The sequence below is a fragment of the Lepidochelys kempii genome, chromosome 17, assembly GCF_965140285.1.
Source record: "Lepidochelys kempii isolate rLepKem1 chromosome 17, rLepKem1.hap1, whole genome shotgun sequence".
NCBI classification, from domain to species: Eukaryota; Metazoa; Chordata; order Testudines; family Cheloniidae; genus Lepidochelys; species Lepidochelys kempii.
This window is the reverse complement of record NC_136396.1, coordinates 7,773,395-7,790,374: the sequence shown is the minus strand read 5'-3', so window position 1 is coordinate 7,790,374 and position 16,980 is coordinate 7,773,395. Positions and strand designations below refer to the sequence as shown.

The 16,980-nt window shown below is 43.4% G+C and overlaps 1 protein-coding gene across 3 annotated transcripts in view; it reads right to left on the bottom strand.

The window, feature by feature from the left end:
* Nucleotides 1–16,980, bottom strand: part of AATF (apoptosis antagonizing transcription factor) — an 83,899-nt gene that overhangs the window by 8,147 nt on the left and 58,772 nt on the right. For all 3 annotated transcript variants that reach the window (XM_073316095.2, XM_073316094.2, XM_073316097.2), the window contains one exon: nucleotides 16,039–16,110. In XM_073316095.2, the coding sequence (XP_073172196.1) occupies nucleotides 16,039–16,110 (72 nt within the window). The remainder of the gene's footprint in view (nucleotides 1–16,038; nucleotides 16,111–16,980) is intronic.

Below are 16,980 nucleotides of genomic sequence, written 5' to 3'. Positions count from 1 at the left end.
ATTTCCACTGTAGTAACGTTTTATCACCCTTAGTGAGGCATTTTCTAATTTAATATTTTTACTGTATTATCATAAAACCTGTTTCTGGGGAAAAAATGATCACGATCCACACACCAATTTGCCATAAAACATGTGTGTGTAAGTACCTTGGCTTAATTATTTATGCATTTCTTCTGAGCCAACTCCAAAGAGTGAGCGCACGGGTATTAGACACATCCAGAAGGGTTTCATACCCTCCCCACAGCTCCCTAGCCTGACATGTCGAGTGTGCACATGTGCGAACCTGTGTTTCATGTTACTCCTCATTCAGCATCCCTATCAACTTTAAAGAACCCAGTCTTCTAAGCAATTTGTACCACTTATGTGGCTGCAAGAGTGTGGTTTGTTTGGTGAGAAGAGAAAATAAAAGAGACGAAGGAATATCCCACAACAGTGGATTGTATGGGGAAAAAAAAAACAACAACTTTGCAACTACGGTCATCCTAATTCAGCATACAGATGGGGGAGTTGTAGGGGTAGCATTCCCTGTAGGGGTCAGAAACCAGTGGCTTGCTCATTCTCCCATTCATATCATAGTGAAGAGCCACGGAAACACTCACTGCTCCTCAAGACACTAAGTATCATTATGCCCCATTTTGCCCAAGGCCACAACAGGATTAGAACGCAGAATCTCCTCCCAACCCTGTGCTCATTCCACCAGGCCACACGGCCATATTGATGCAAACAGATTATAAAACAGCTAGAGTTGCTTGAAATCACCAAGTTATATTCTTTAGAGCAGTGGTCTTCAACCAGTGGTCTATGGACTCCGGGGAATCCGCAGACTATGCCTAAAGATTTCCAAAGGGGTCCGCATCTCCATTCGCAATTTGTTAGGGTCTGCAAATGAAAAAGGGTTGAAAACCACTGCTTTTGATTAAAAGCATAAATCTTTTTATTTTAAAATAAAACCTACAAACACATCCTCGTCATATGCTTGCCCTCCCCCTAGTTGCGAATGAATTAGCAGACACGTTTTGCCAACCTCAAAATTCCTACCATCAACACAGTATTTGTAATGGCTGTTTACATGCCAAGTCTTTTATACATGCAATGTACACACACTAGGATAGAATGCCCTTAATGAACATTAATTACAAAAACATGTCTAATAAATATGAAAACTAGAGTCCAAAATTTCAAAAAGATCCCCACATAAACTACTTTTCCCGTTTCCTGTTGTATTATTATTCAACAAAAGAGTTGGCCGGCAAAAAAAAAGGACTAACATGATAATATTATTTAATTTAATATATAAATATAATTATAATCATGCTATTAATTTTTAGAAAATATAGATGTGAAATAAACCAACCCTCATAACCTGAAGTGAATTCAACGCATAGGTGAAAGCAACCCCTAGAAAAACGTAAATGGATACTTGAGTGATGTTGTTTGAATATTAATTTCTTTTTTTAAATTGCTTATATGTCTGACTACATAAAGAATGCCCTTCATTGCCATAATTTCGGCTACAGAATAAAAATGTGTCTCTCAATGAGGAGATCTCGTGAAACGTCCAACAATCTATGATTAACATCAAAGTAATGAAGCCAATGGAAGTCTAACTAGCAAGTATATTGTATCTGCTGCATAAATTATATGAATGATGTCCTACAGCTAAGGTAGCCAACACAATTATTTTCTACGTAGCAAACACGGAAGCTGCAATAAACCAGCAACTACACAACATGCAAACACACATCTGGCCAGATGACACTGCACCATCCAGTTACACAATGCTGCGGGAAGGAACACCTTTTTTCTTCCCTTTAGAATCACGCAAGCTAAACAATAATACTATTTCACGTGGTCAATACTGTCACAAACCTTCAGGTGTCAGGATTCCACTCCACTCACAGTCCATGTGATGGGCTTATTTTTTTTACTTTGCTCATTAAGGAAAGGGGAAAGTCTGTGGCTTTACATGAAAATAAAAGGATTCTTTACTACTATAGAAAACCACTGGCCTTCCATTTGGCTGGAATGCTGCTGAATGGTAGGGCAGTGATGGCAAAGAAAGGAGAATTTCATATTGCTTAAAAGGCAAGAGGGGTTTTCACTGTGTTTCTGGAGCTATATTAATGTAGCAATGCTAAATGTATCACTCCCTCATTGTGTAAAGTTGTTGTAAAAATATTCCTTGATATATTTACCTCCCATTTTCCTACATTCCTCACCCACAAAGTCCTATTTAGGATAGGCCCAAGCAAGAGTCTGTGTTCAAATTAACAGTATCTACCGAGATCCCAGTGATGGGCTCTACTGGGAACAATCAATTATTAACCCAAAAAAACGGAGGAAATAGCAGTGTGAAAACCATTTAGAGAGAGAGAGAGAGCGCGCGCGTGCAACCTCTACCAAAACTAGAAGTCATCTGCAGATCAGATAGTCATTTATTCCCCTGGAAAACTTTTTGTCTGTTTCCAGTAATCTTTCGCCCACAGGAGCACAAATCAGATTACAAGCTCCCTGACAGGTAGGGCAGATAGCCAGTGAGACAAAGGAAGCAAGTGCCTTTATTTATTTCTATTAAAAGGTTTTACCCTAAATCAGCATATGCAGGATTGGAGTCAGCTCAGTATTTCCGCAGTGGCAAGTTAATTTTGGATGAATGTGCCCAGCGGAATAAGCGGCAGAGACCTGCTCAGTGTTCACCAGACTAGCATTAAATTACCAGTGTCTTTTAAAACAAGTAACTCGGAATATTGTGCAGTTAATTCCCACACGGCCAGGTCCCTGCTGTCAGATTTACATGCAACTCCCTGCTCCTCCAGTTTAGGAAGTGTCTGGCCACAGGGTGGCACTGTCTGACTCATTTCCCCACCAAAGTCATGAACACGGAGGAGTGCAAAACTCAGGCTATAAATTACCCAGCAAGACAGCTATCCTCACCATGCTCGGTGCTTGAAGGAGATTCAGAAAGGTCTGTTTCAATTCCCTCTCTCTCGGTCAGGTCAGGATTGGGTCCTTCAAGCCAGTGCAAATGCTTTTAGCCCCACAGCTTTAAATTACGAAAGATGACATATGACCTCTGGCTTGTCTCATGAGACCAGGCACAAGATTTATAAATATTTAAGAAAGCCAGTTCTAGCCCTAAACAAAGGGACTCTGCACACCTCGCAGAGCATGGATATAGGGAGGGGAAGAATAAAGGCACATGGAAGGATTGTTTCTCAAGGGATTTTCCCCTCCCCGCACTCAAGCCAGGCATGGGGTTCAAACCTATCCCCACACACTTGCTTAATCCAGCTTTTTCTCCCTTATTCTATCTTGCACTTGTATGGCCATTGAGATAATCCTCTACCTGCCCTCAATGCTTGAGAGCAAGAAACTGGGCACAGTGAGAACCTCCCCTCATTTTGGTTTGTCTACCGTTTGCATTTGCATGACAGCTTTAGGTACCACTGCGATGAGCACTAGACAGATACCTAAAGATAAAGTAGGTGGGAGCACCAGAAACGTGGATGCAGATGAGTAGTTGTGGAAGCAACGAGATATGGGGAGATGGAGAAACCTCTGATGTACTCCATCACCATCACAGGCAGTTGCAATTCCCATCATAAATTTTAAAAATTTTACCTCTCTGATCTCCTTTCTTTTTTTAACCACTCTTTGAGCAGATTAGTCACTGTAACACCATATGTGTACATACACAAAACACAAGGAGGGAAATTTTCTTTGTGTACTTTAATACTCCATGTTCCTGGGATGATTTCCCTCTTTCACAGCTTGACTGTTTTATAATAGATTTGATGCAAGAGAAGACAAATTGTCTCACAAAGGAGATCTTCCAATCTCACAAATCATTTTGCTGCTCTTAACAGTTTTTTTCCCCCTTAAAAAGGAAATTTCCATAACTCAGGAGTTTGTTTCCTTGCTAAATATGTTGAATATTAAACATAAGGGCTTGATGATTCCAGAAAACTGGCATTAGCCAGGGTCGCATTTTCTGTTTCATGACTGCCAGCTTTGAAAAGATGAAGCTCCTTGTTCAAATACCAACCCCTTTAACAAATATAGTTAAAAAGCCATGGATGCTTAACTGCTTATACATGAATCAATTTCTGAAGAGTGAACTACTGGTAAAAAAAAAAAAAAAAAAATTGCCCATCAAACAAAATGATGCACAGGAGCTGTGGGAAGAGCATCCCAGGAGCCCCGATGCCTCAGTGCAAACAGTTGAGTTGAACGGTTTGTGTTTCACAGGAGGATATGCACCTTGCTGGAGCTCCAAACAATTCAGAAGCAGCTGAAGGTCTATTGCTAGGCCACCACCAGACTCTGTCGCAAGCCCTCACAGTAGTCCAACCATGAATCGGCCAGGTTGAGACAGCTGCAAGGGTGTTGGAGTGACAGTTCCCCGCCAATATTTACAATAGATGACCCTGGCAATGTCAACAAGCCCCAGGAAGGGGGTCTCTTCCTAGAAGCTACAGTGTAACCGTTACAGGTCTTAACCATTCCCCCGGGATAATTTAGGAAACAGAGCTCATTCGCAAGCCAGCAGAATTTTTTTCCCCCCAGAGGGAGGGGTGGAGAGGGAAATATTCAAATGGATTACCCTGGATGTTAGCATCAATCAATGAGAGTCACAGGATTAAACCTACGAAGAGTGGGCCAAATTTTCCTCTTGGTTATGCCTACGTAAATCTGGAATAATTCCACTGAAGTCAGTAGAGTTCCTCTGGATTTACACATATGCAAGAGAGAAGCCTCTGACTCACTAGTTCCAGAAAGCATCACTTTGGTTTATCTTATTTATTTTAGTAAATTCTGTGTTCATGAAAGGTGCCGGATTGACAGCCCGAGAGCCCAAATTCCTCCCTTAATCCAGCCTCTTGGGGGTTTAATACCAGAGTGTGCCGAGTAAAGGCTGGTATCTCATGAATTTTTTTTTTTTTTAAAACTCTTATGTACTGGAAGTAAATTAATTCTTTAATGCCAGGATTCCCTACTACGCGCCCCCCACCGCTCGCAGTGAGATGCGCTGTGACCGACAGAGCAATCACACTAACGTCAAGAGTAAGGAATGCGGATGAGGAAGAACATGTCACCCAGGTCAAACCCAAGCAAAACAGTCTAAGTCAGTACCTCACTGGCAGCCAATCTCCAGCTTTTTTCAACATACTGGCAAGGACTGGTGTTAGAACGGCCTTCTCACTGTCAACTGGGTTTGTACCCATGACCGTACATTCGATCCTGCCTTACACAGGCTACAGGACTTTCATGAATCAAGTCCCGCTTCAAGCCCAGTCGCTCTGGTAGAACTAGAGCGTATGTTTTAGAAAAACATCCAGTGACGATTTTAAAATTGCCAGTAGTAACAAGTCTACCACGACGCTTTCAGGAGACAAAGCGCGAGACTGTTGGCACACGTATGAGAAAGCGTGCCCTGATTCTTTTGTAATTAAGAACAGCGCAATGAAAGATAACTGGGTTTCTCCACGTTACGCCAATCTCAAACTGCATGGGAAAAAATATTCAGTGAACGCCATTCCTGGGTCTATTAAGGTGACAAAATAGTTACCTTTCGATGTGCACAACTGTAGAGCAATAAGACTTGTTAAAAGAGTTCTTAGATAGACGTACAACCAGGCAACCATGTGTCTATAATTGCATACATGCCCAAGCACGCCATGTATAACACATGCACTGTGTGTGGTTGTGGTCCCTGTGAATATACTGTACACATGTACACACACACACACACGAGTATATACACACCAACCACATGGAATACATATATTATACATATACAGCTGTCCACCACCACCACACAAATTTGTCCAGATAACAGCAGGGATACAACAAAAATAAGGATCAGGTGTTTTCATAAATTCTGCAATCTAGAAAGATTTTTCATGTTGCTGTTTTATATAGTCACTAGGTATCATCGACAATGGCGTTGGACCAAAATCCCAGCTCCCTCCCTTTCTAAATGCTGGGAAAATCCAGGCCCTGATGCACACTTAGGGTCTCCTGCCCATCTCTATATGGGCAGACGATTCAAACACCAAAAGGTCCCAATTCTGCTTGCACTGAAGCCAATGGAAGTTCTCCCACGGACTTTACTGGGCAGAGGCACCGTGTGATTTCAAGGCCGTTAGGGAAGAGCTCATTAGTGCATGAAGGGAGCAAGCCATCAATTATAACAGTAAATTTGCATACTACATCTGTACTGGTTACCATGCTGCAAGGGTTGGCTTGGACCTTTCTCATTGTGAGGAAAAAAAATCTGTCCAGGCTTCATAGCAACCACATCCTTCTGATGACGCCATAGGGCAAGATATCACAGCTCAGCACTGACCAAAAGAACCATTTTCCAGCCTGATCCTACCCCTGCATCACACACAAAAGAACTGCAGTAAGAAATAGGCCCATGAACAGCATCCGCTGAATTTTACTTTTCTAGCCATTTGGAAATCTGAGCGGTTGGAAGGAGATTCCATTATTCTGCTCTTTTTAAAAATACTGCATATTATACAGTCCTATGGGATAGGGGGCCTAGGGTCTTTGCTGGGATGAATCTGGGATGACTGAATTACTTTAACAGATTAATAGATGTTAAGGCTGAAAGGGGTCTCAGACCATCTACTCACACCTCCTACGTAACACAAGCCACTGAACCTCACTCGCTCACCCCTGCACTGAGCCCAATGACTTGTGCTGGACTAAAGCCTATCTTCCAGAAATGCATCCAGTCTTGACTTGAAACCTCAAGAGATGGAAAATCCACCTCTCCCCTTGGTAGTTTGTTCCAGTGGTTAATCGCCCTGACTGGTAAAAACTAGTGACTTATTTCTAATTTGAATGTGACTGGCTTCAGCTTCCAGCCATTGGTTCTTGTTAACTAGATTAAGCAGCCCTTGAGTACCTGCTAGTTCCTCCCCGGGAACGCTAGATACCATAATCAAGTCTCCTCTTGATCTACTTTCCGATAAGCTCAACAGACTGAGCTCCTTAAGTCTCTCACTGCAAAACTTTTTAGAGGTGACTGTACATACGCACATGCTCCATGGACGTGGACACGACAAGCAGACTCCTATCTTTCACAGCCCAGTTGTAAAACATGTAAGAGTTTTCTTACAAAAGTCATCCGACATATGTGAAGGGAAGGGTGATCTTGGGGGTCAGGCACCGGACTGGAACTCAGCACCTGTGGACTCTATTCCTGACTCTGCCAAGGACTTCCTGGGCAAGGGTGGCTTACGGGCAAATTTTCAAAAGCACCTAAGAGATTTAGGAGCACAAGACCCATAGATTTCCAATGAGACTTGTATTCCTAAATCTCTGAGCATTTCTGAAAATCTCTCCCATCACCGATCTGTGTCTCTCTTTCCATAAATGTCTCCCAACCTCGGGGGGTGCTGTGAAGGTTAATATAATTTGGTTTCTAATAATGGGGTTCTCAGATGGAAAGGGCTACAGAAGTGCTATTAAGGGCATTAAAATAAGCTCCGTCAATATCAGTTTCATTGCTTAGGGAGCAGGGGAAGCAGGAAACCGCACTGCACCCTGTGCCATCACCTCTTCTCTCTACACATGGTGCAAATTAATACTTCCAGCAGAAGGCCATGTGAGGGCCTGAATGGAGGCTGAGGATGCCTGCACTACAGAACACTACTTCCTACAGAAAGGGAGGGAAATCTCGCAGGCTCCAGAGGCCTGCAGGCGGAAACACTCTTATTTTACATATCATTGTATTTATGTATTTTAGATCTGCTGTATAGTTAGGCTCAATCATCAGAGATGGAAGAGTGTCATGGGCCCCCTCTACATTAGAGGTAGAACCATACTCCTGTAACCAGGCCACGGCACACTCCAACTGGCTGGATCCCCACACATGCGGTGCGTCCACGGAGCACCTTTTTGCATTTCATGACTACACTGGTGCATCCTCACTCACCACACAGTGCCTGTCTGTTTCAGTGCAGTCTTCCCCCCATACCAGGGCAGCACGTGCATGCAAGAAATACACACATATGGGCAATGCACCGGGGATATACACTGCACAGAGCGCTGGGAGAAGGGCAGATCAGCTAATCCAGTTACACAGACATAGCTGGAGGCACTTGTCTACACAGCCAAATGGTATTACAGCCTTAACAAGAAGACAACGAGCAAGGAGACATGTGGCATAACTACCCACAGTGTGTTAACTACGCTATGTGATGACACAGACCAAGTCACTAACTGGGCACAAACTTTGCTAAAAGTTATATCATCTCAGTGGGGTCTCAGCTCCCTTAAGAGAAGGAAGTTTTCCCACGAGAGGAAATATTTCATGGAAAGTTCTACAGTGATAGAATCCCATTACATTTCTACATGCATGTTCTTCACACAAATCCACCTCACGGCCAGTACAAAGTTTTGATTTGAAACAATGAAACACTGCCCCTGTAAATAACCCATCCAAAAGCTAACACATATGTGCCCTCCCCCGGGATGGTATAAATCCCTGCTCTGAATTTCCCTTTGCACTTGAGAGGGTGGTTGGTTTTTGCTTCTTCCTGACACGACAGCAGAAAAGCCTCCCTTTTTTTGCTTCCCATTTCTGTGCTGGGTGCCATCTTTAATGATGATGTATGGGTGCCGTTCCCTGCAGCACAGCTGAGGAGGGGTCAAACATGTGACACCGCCAGCATGGTGTATCAACAAGCGAATTATAAACCGTGCCAATCCGAGTTAATGCAAAGCTGTAATCCTCTTTAACAAGAGATCAAATCAGTGCCATGAGTTACGTTCATTCTGTAATCTGATAAGAAATAGAGTCAGCCTCTAATAAAAGAGTAATGAGAGCCCTTAATGATGCTGTTAAAAGGAAGCACCAGTTAAAATACTGCTCTTGTTCCAACGGATTAGATCAATGTTGCATATTTGCCCAGTCTCGTTTCACCTGTCAGAACAGCCTGTCTTCTTGGGAGATAAGAGGGTTTGGGCCAAACATCTATATCTTTAAGGAACTCCTTTGTGCAAGTTTTCAAACTTCCAGCAGGGATATAATAATGTTGTTACGTGACTAGGACAGTATCATTATGAGAAACACTGTGACAAGCTGCTTGTTTTTTGAGAATATATGTATTATATCTACATGAAACACACACCCACATACCATACCCCACGACCCTCGGATAACTATACTAATAAAAATGCACAATATAAACAATCATACTAATCAAGGGCCCAATCCTGGAAATGTTTACTCTTGAGGGTAGCGCTTACTGCGGTGACTAGATCAGTTCCAGGATGGGGCCTGTTATCAACTTTGTGCGGTCACCCCTAACAAAAACCACAACTCATTTCCATACAGATAGGTAAGCTCCTCCAGGCCTGGATTTGTAACCTCTATTCATCTGTAAAGGGACAATTCCCTACCTTTCAGTGGGAACTTTCAGTGGGAGCTGGGTGCCTAACCACTTAGGGCCCTTGAAGGGGAAGAATGGCCCAGTGCTTATGGCACTAGCCTGGGATTTGGGAGGCCTGGGTTCAATTCCTTGCTCTGCCATGGACCTCCTGTGTGACCTTGGGCAAGTCACTTAGCCATTCTGTCTCTCTGTTTCCCATCTGTACAATGAGGATTTATAACACTTCCCTATTTTAAAGGGGTGTGGTGATGATACTACAGATAGGTGTACAAATCCCAATGTGAGGACACTATAAATAAATTTAAATCTTAAATCTAAATCTATACACACACGCATTCCCTAAAATAGCTATAAAATCACCTTTCCAATATATACTTTAAAATAATAGCAAAGGGGATATAAATATCGAAGGTTGGCGGCCAGCCGTGTACCATACATTACAACATAATATATGTGAATACGAGGTTAAACAGCTATGCCCATGGTTTGGGTGCACGAAAAAGTGGCAAGCTGAAGATTAATTGCCTGCACAAATTCTATTATTCCAAGCAGCAGCGAGAATAAGAAGGAACGTGGCAGTGATGTTGACAAAGCACTTTAAGAGGCTGTATTGTATTTGTACATTTCTTTTCTAAAATTCAGGATTTAAAACAATATTCCATCTCGCTCTGGTGTTTACCACTTAGGAGTCACTGCTTATCCCTTTCCTTGCATGCTGGCCAGCAAGAGACGAGGGGCTTGTCTACATGAACAATTAGCTCACGGCACGCTGGGGTGCGAATCTACCCTGTACTAGCCTGCCATGCACTGCCTGTCCACACAGACTCTGGTAACGTACATTAACAGCTTGTTAATGTGCTTTCATCTAATCCCATTTCAAAGAGGCAGGGTAGATTCACATCCCAGCCTGCTGAGAACTAAACATTTGTGCAGACAGGCACATGGTTATTTCTCTTCAAATGGATCTGTTCTTTGCCACTTTGTTCTTCAGCAAATTTGGCCAACAAGCACTGGGACCTGGATTCTTATTTACAGCAGGGTCTTTTTACACCATTCTAGATGGTCCCTTTACATGGCAAGTGGGTGTAAGCATTGTTCACATGTACATGTAAGCGTAAATCTGACATTTTAAGACCCTTTTACACTGTCAGAGTGGTGCCAAGTGGCCTGTGCATACATTTATCTATTTCAGGCCCTTATTACAGCCCCCACTCCTTAGCCCTCTAACCATTAATGCCTTCTTTAGGCTTAAAAACTTGTTTCTGGTTTAAACCTTTTCAGACTACAATATAGGGTGGTACAGGGTTTTATTTACTTTAGGGTCATGCCTCTGGACATCTGAGCAATTTAGTAATTCACACTTGCAAACAATAAAAATTACCTTTTACTACCTCGTGTTATCATTACTTTCCCATGTTCACGCACATAGGTGTCCTTCCCTTTTTAAATTCACCCACAGTTTAAATTGGATGCTACATTCCTCTCCTCCTCTGTTGTCTAACACTGCTGTGTGGTGCTAAAGATCTCTAGGGCATGTTTACTCTGCAAAAAAAAAAAAAAACACAAAAACCCACACCTCAGAAGTGAGTCTCAGAGCCCAGGACTACAGACCTGGGCTCACACTACAGCACTAAAAATAGCAAGCCAGTGGGACAGCCTGGAATAGAGCCCAGGTCTCCCTCCCAGTCCAGCACCCACTACTAGGCTACACTGCCTCTGTGCAGATTTTGGAAGTATAATCTTGCATGTTGTAGAAGCATGTGTAGGTAAGACCCAGCTAGAATCCAATGGCACATTTGCTGGAAAACCCACTCTGGTAACTGTCTGGGGGTAAAAAGAAAAGGAGGACTTGTGGCACCTTAGAGACTAACCAATTTATTTGAGCATAAGCTTTCGTGAGCTACAGCTCACTTCATCGGATGCATACTGTGGAAAGTGTAGAAGATCTTATTATATACACATAAATCATGAAAAAATACCTCCTCCCACCCCACTCTCCTGCTGGTAATAGCTTATCTAAAGCGATCAGTCTCCTTACAATGTGTATGATAATCAAGTTGGGCCATTTCCAGCACAAATCCAGGTTCTCTCACACACACCCCCCCACACACACACAAACTCACTCTCCTGCTGGTAACAGCTTATCCAAAGTGACCACTCTCCTTACATTGTGTATAATAATCAAGGTGGGCCATTTCCAGCACAAATCCAGGGTTTAACAAGAACATCTGGGGGGGGGGGGGCGGGGAGGGGTGTGGCGTAGGAAAAAACAAGGGGAAATAGGCTACCTTGCATAATGACTAAGCCACTCCCAGTCTCTATTCAAGCCCAAGTTAATTGTATCCAATTTGCAAATGAATTCCAATTCAGCAGTTTCTCGCTGGAGTCTGGATTTGAAGTTTTTTTGTTGTAAAATAGCGACTTTCATGTCTGTAATCGCGTGACCAGAGAGATTGAAGTGTTCTCCAACTGGTTTATGAATGTTATAATTCTTGACATCTGATTTGTGTCCATTTACTCTTTTACGTAGAGACTGTCCAGTTTGACCAATGTACATGGCAGAGGGGCATTGCTGGCACATGATGGCATATATCACATTGGTGGATGTGCAGGTGAACGAGCCTCTGATAGTGTGGCTGATGTTATTAGGCCCTGTGATGGTGTCCCCTAAATAGATATGTGGGCACAGTTGGCAACGGGCTTTGTTGCAAGGATAGGTTCCTGGGTTAGTGGTTCTGTTGTGTGGTATGTGGTTGCTGGTGAGTATTTGCTTCAGGTTGGGGGGCTGTCTGTAGGCAAGGACTGGCCTCTCTCCCAAGATTTGTGAGTGTGTTGGGTCATCCTTCAGGATAGATTGTAGATCCTTAATAATACTTTGGAGGGGTTTTAGTTGGGGGCTGAAGGTGACGGCTAGTGGCGTTCTGTTATTTTCTTTGTTAGGCCTGTCCTGTAGTAGGTGACTTCTGGGAACTCTAATGGCCCAACTTGATTATCATACACATTGTAAGGAGAGTGATCACTTTAGATAAGCTATTATCAGCAGGAGAGTGGGGTGGGAGGAGGTATTTTTTCATGCTTTATGTGTATATAATAGGATCTTCTACACTTTCCACAGTATGCATCCGATGAAGTGAGCTGTAGCTCACGAAAGCTTATGCTCAAATAAATTGGTTAGTCTCTAAGGTGCCACAAGTACTCCTTTTCTTTTTGCGAATACAGACTAACACGGCTGTTACTCTGAAACCTGTCTGGGGGTAACACACGGACAAGCGAGCTGGAACATTCTGTATGACTAGAAACCCAGCTGAGTAAATTCAATGCCATTAAAAAGTACACCGGGCCCAAAGCGGATGATAAACTTAATGACAGACATAACTTCACGCAGCCAGGCAATGAGCAGCAGCAGCTGCTGCCCCCATTCCTGCCAGAGAAAGAACCTGTAAAACATGCAAGCAATGTAATAACCTGCTATAAGTGGTGAAAGCCCCCAGGAGATGCTTTCAGTAAACCAAATGTCAAACACTCTCCCCCACCACAATGATAACATAGACAACATCCTGTTAGCTGCAATAGGTTCTTAGGGTCAGCTGGACCCCCCTGCAGTTTATTTGGGAGCCAAGGTGCCTCTCTGAAAAGTAGTGGGGGCGGGTGGTGGAGGGCAGCAGCCCAGTAAAGCGTGCTGCAGTTCAGACAGGCTGTTGCTGCTCCCTGAACTGCTCTGTTCTCCAGGCTGCTGCCGTGCATTTAGCATTGGCGTGCGCTCTGCGTGGGGTTTCAGCTTGCAGGCTGCTCTGTGCAACTTTTGGAACAAACACAACTGCTGTACTCTGACAAAGTGGTGGCAAGGTCACCTCAGGGCTGAGCCAACGTGCTATGACAATTCCCAGGTTCTTATAATCAGCCTTTTTATTTATACTTATACACACACACACACAGGTAAATTGAGGTGTCTTTCATTTTGTGTGCATGGGGGGCTGTGCATGATTAATCTATAGGAGAATATATATCACACACATAAAATGGAAAACACCCCCAACCTCATTTAAAATTCTCAGTGCATAAGTCACAGCCAGTCAACTGGAGATAATACTGGGACAGAGAAATATTAGAATCTAGCATATTATTATGCACAAGATGAGTACCAACTCTTACGGGTTTCTTTTCCTACCATGCCACCCACTAATTACGCTAAAACAAAATAAATAAATTAAGACATGGGTAGTGAGAGAAGCACATTACAAGAAAGGCAGAAGAGGCTAGTTTAGGGACATGTTTATGCTGAGGCTGGATTTTTGCAATCTAAAAGCAAGAGGTGCTTCTTTTCCCACGATTATAGAAACATGTGGATTTTAACATCTCCTGCCTGGTTCCCTTTTGGGCCACCCCAAAAAGCAAAGCCCCCAGTCCCAGCACGATAAGCATATCTTTGTTGGTAGCTGAAACAGTAGCAGACTGAAACACTAATGGTGGCCTTCATCAACAGAAGTCTATAAGTGCACCTGTCCATCCAAACCCACACGCGTACATGTCTCCCCCAGCCCACCAGTTCATGCATGAACCTCTTCTCACCTTGAGCTACTTCTCACAAACCCATAGGTGAATGCATTTTTAAAAGGTCATCAGAAAAAATGGAGAATGCAAAATAACCTGTGAAAAGGAAGTAGCCGGCATTGCCCCGTGACAAGGTGAGTAACTTCCTAATAAATAGTCACGAAAGGGAGAATTTGCTGCTGCAACCTCAGCCTTTCCCCTAGAGCCATTAATGACAATAGAGCTTAAAAGTGAAAATAAACCAAGCATCTACCCTTGTCTTTACAGAAAAGCCACGAAGATGGAAGAAGTGGCAGCCCAAGTTCTAGGGAAACAGCCCTCTTCAGGCATACAATGTGGATCGGCGAATGGCAACGTTCAGCCTGTCCCTCTAACGCATTCCCTTTTGTTGTAAGAGGTCAAGAGACTAACCAGGTTTTAGAATTTTTTTCCAGGCAGAATCGAGCAATGACAGAGCTTTGGCCAAAAGACTGTGATCTTTCCACTGTGCTGCAAGGCTTGTCAAGGACATCAGTGCCTGTGTTACTCCCAAGCTATGTCACTGCCGGGGTCCCTGCCAGGGCCACCCAGAACCTTGAGCAGCATAGAATGAAGCCGGTAAGCCTTTCTGGGCAAGGTAGCAAGGCATGAGTGTGTCACTCCCATGCTGCCAGCTGGCTGACAGCAAACCTGTCGGTGAAACTGAAGATGCCAATTATCATCTACAAAGCAAAAAAGGACCCGCGGCCCACCAACTATTCACCTACCACAAGGACCACTATTCCCTCTCTAAACCAACATAACCTGTCTGCCCCTGAAACATTCATGCTTAAACTTCAAGGGTGAGGCGTGAGGGAGATGGGAGCAGGAGGGTTTCACCCTGGGAATTCACTTCAGGCTGGCCACATCCAGAAAGCCTCGTGCAATGCATGACTCAGTTATGGTTTCGGAGGGCCAGGGAAGAACCTGAGACATGGAGATTTGAAACTCAACTGCTGCGCAGAGGCAGTAATTCTTTCTGGTCAGTACAGGGGACGCACATTGTTCTACACATTTCTTACCTGAAAACCTATTACCCAAAACTCTATTAGGTCTCCCATTGCGCATCACGTGCATAGAGAGAGCCTGCCTGTTTATCCAAACAGCCAGTCACACTGTTCAGAGAAATGGGGTCCTAATGTGTTCAAAACAGAGCAATATTAACTTCTGTACCAGTTACCACAAAGCAGCCTTTTCCAGGTCACTACTGGCACCTATTGACACCTCTAGGGACCCCTGACCACTACACATTACTCCCACAACTCTATCCAAAAGGATCCTGACTAGGAACCGCACAAGCATGATTGCCATATTCCAGACAGATGGACGTACAATGGGCATCTCTCTAACTGTTAAGATCAAATGCCTGTGTGAGGAACCTGAAGAAAGGCATCTCTCAAGCAACATAAATACACCCATTGGAAAATTACGCCCACCTCCCTCCCACAAAAACACTTACCAGCAGTCAAGCTCATAGTTACACTGTTTTGTTTTGTTTTTCTTTACTAATTAATGTGCTAGGGCTTCTACAGCCTTGTATAGACATTTTTATTATTTAAATAGGAACAAACAATAGACATCATTTAGATCTTTTAAGTGAATTTCCTTCTTTTGGTACTATGTCTCGGTGTTAGCTGTACTGTAAATTTATATTATGTAAAACTCACAAGACTACAGTGTATAACTCTCCACTCCTGATGCAAAGGGACTGATTATTTTTCTAAACTGGGATTTCAGCCAATGGACAATGGGGAATTTGTGTCTCTATTTCCATAATCATGCTCCAAAATGAAGAGATTTTAAAATCTGGGGGATTTTTAAAGCAGGAATCATGGAGTCAGCAACAAGATTTATAGAAACTTCTCGTTTGGTTTTACAGTAATTACAGGAGTGAAAGCTCAGCTAGATTGCCTGGACAGATGTGGCCAAGACACCCAGGCTATGATGCCAGTGACAAATGGTTAACTGATAAGAAGAAATGGAGAGGGCGACAGACTGAAGAACAGGTCAATATCATGCTGTCATGAAGCCATTTGAGAACCATAATTAATCTATTACTCACCTGGCATCATCATTCATTGTACAGTGGTCAATAGGTGCCATGAAGCTCACCAGTTTGCTATGGACATGATACCTGAATAAGGCAGGAAATAAACAGATAGCACATTAGTAACTATTAAAGAAAAGGAAATGGCATTGCCTGCACTGAAATGTCCCAGTCTCTGAAATGGAAACGCTGGTTCCCTTGGTGGCTAATGCTTAATGAAACCCTATTTCGAGTCGGTAGATTTTCCACCCTTCCTAACGTTAACAAGAGGGGGAAAAAAGGTCACATGATAAATATGCCACACAGTGGACGAGCAATAATAAACAAATCACTTTTTGTCACAGCCAAAAGCGAAAACACTCCAGCGTCCTTGAGCAGTATACTTGCACCTGAGCTTTATTCCAAGACAGAAAACTCTGACGAATCAAAGACTCTGTGTGCAACTTCCTCCCCTAATAGTGTCTTAGTTACTCTTTAGTACTAGTGCCCAAACAAAAAGCCACTGGTGGGAGCAGGGTTAGATTACGAGAGGCTTTCCCACAATACCAGTCTCCCATCATTAATCATCATCTGCCATGGTAGGACCTAGAGGCTCCAGCCATGATTGAGGCTCCATTGTTCTAGCAGCTATATAAACATAGGAAGCCCCTCTCCTGGACAATTTACAATATAAAAAGACCAGACAGACAAAGACGTGGGCAGGGAACAACAGAGGCACAGAGAGGTGAAGGGATTTGCCCAAAGTCACACAGTGGCAGAGCTCCTGACTCCAAGTCCAGTTACTTGTCCGCTAGAACAAGCTGCCTCCCAGGGATACACTGCAACTGTGAGAGCCCAATCCCCAGTTTATTTTTCCCACTAGGTCAGAAACTTGCAGAAGCCTGTCCACTCCTCATGCTCTGGGAGCTCCTTAATAAAATCTAAACAGACTACAGAGGAACTCAGAACAGGCCAGTG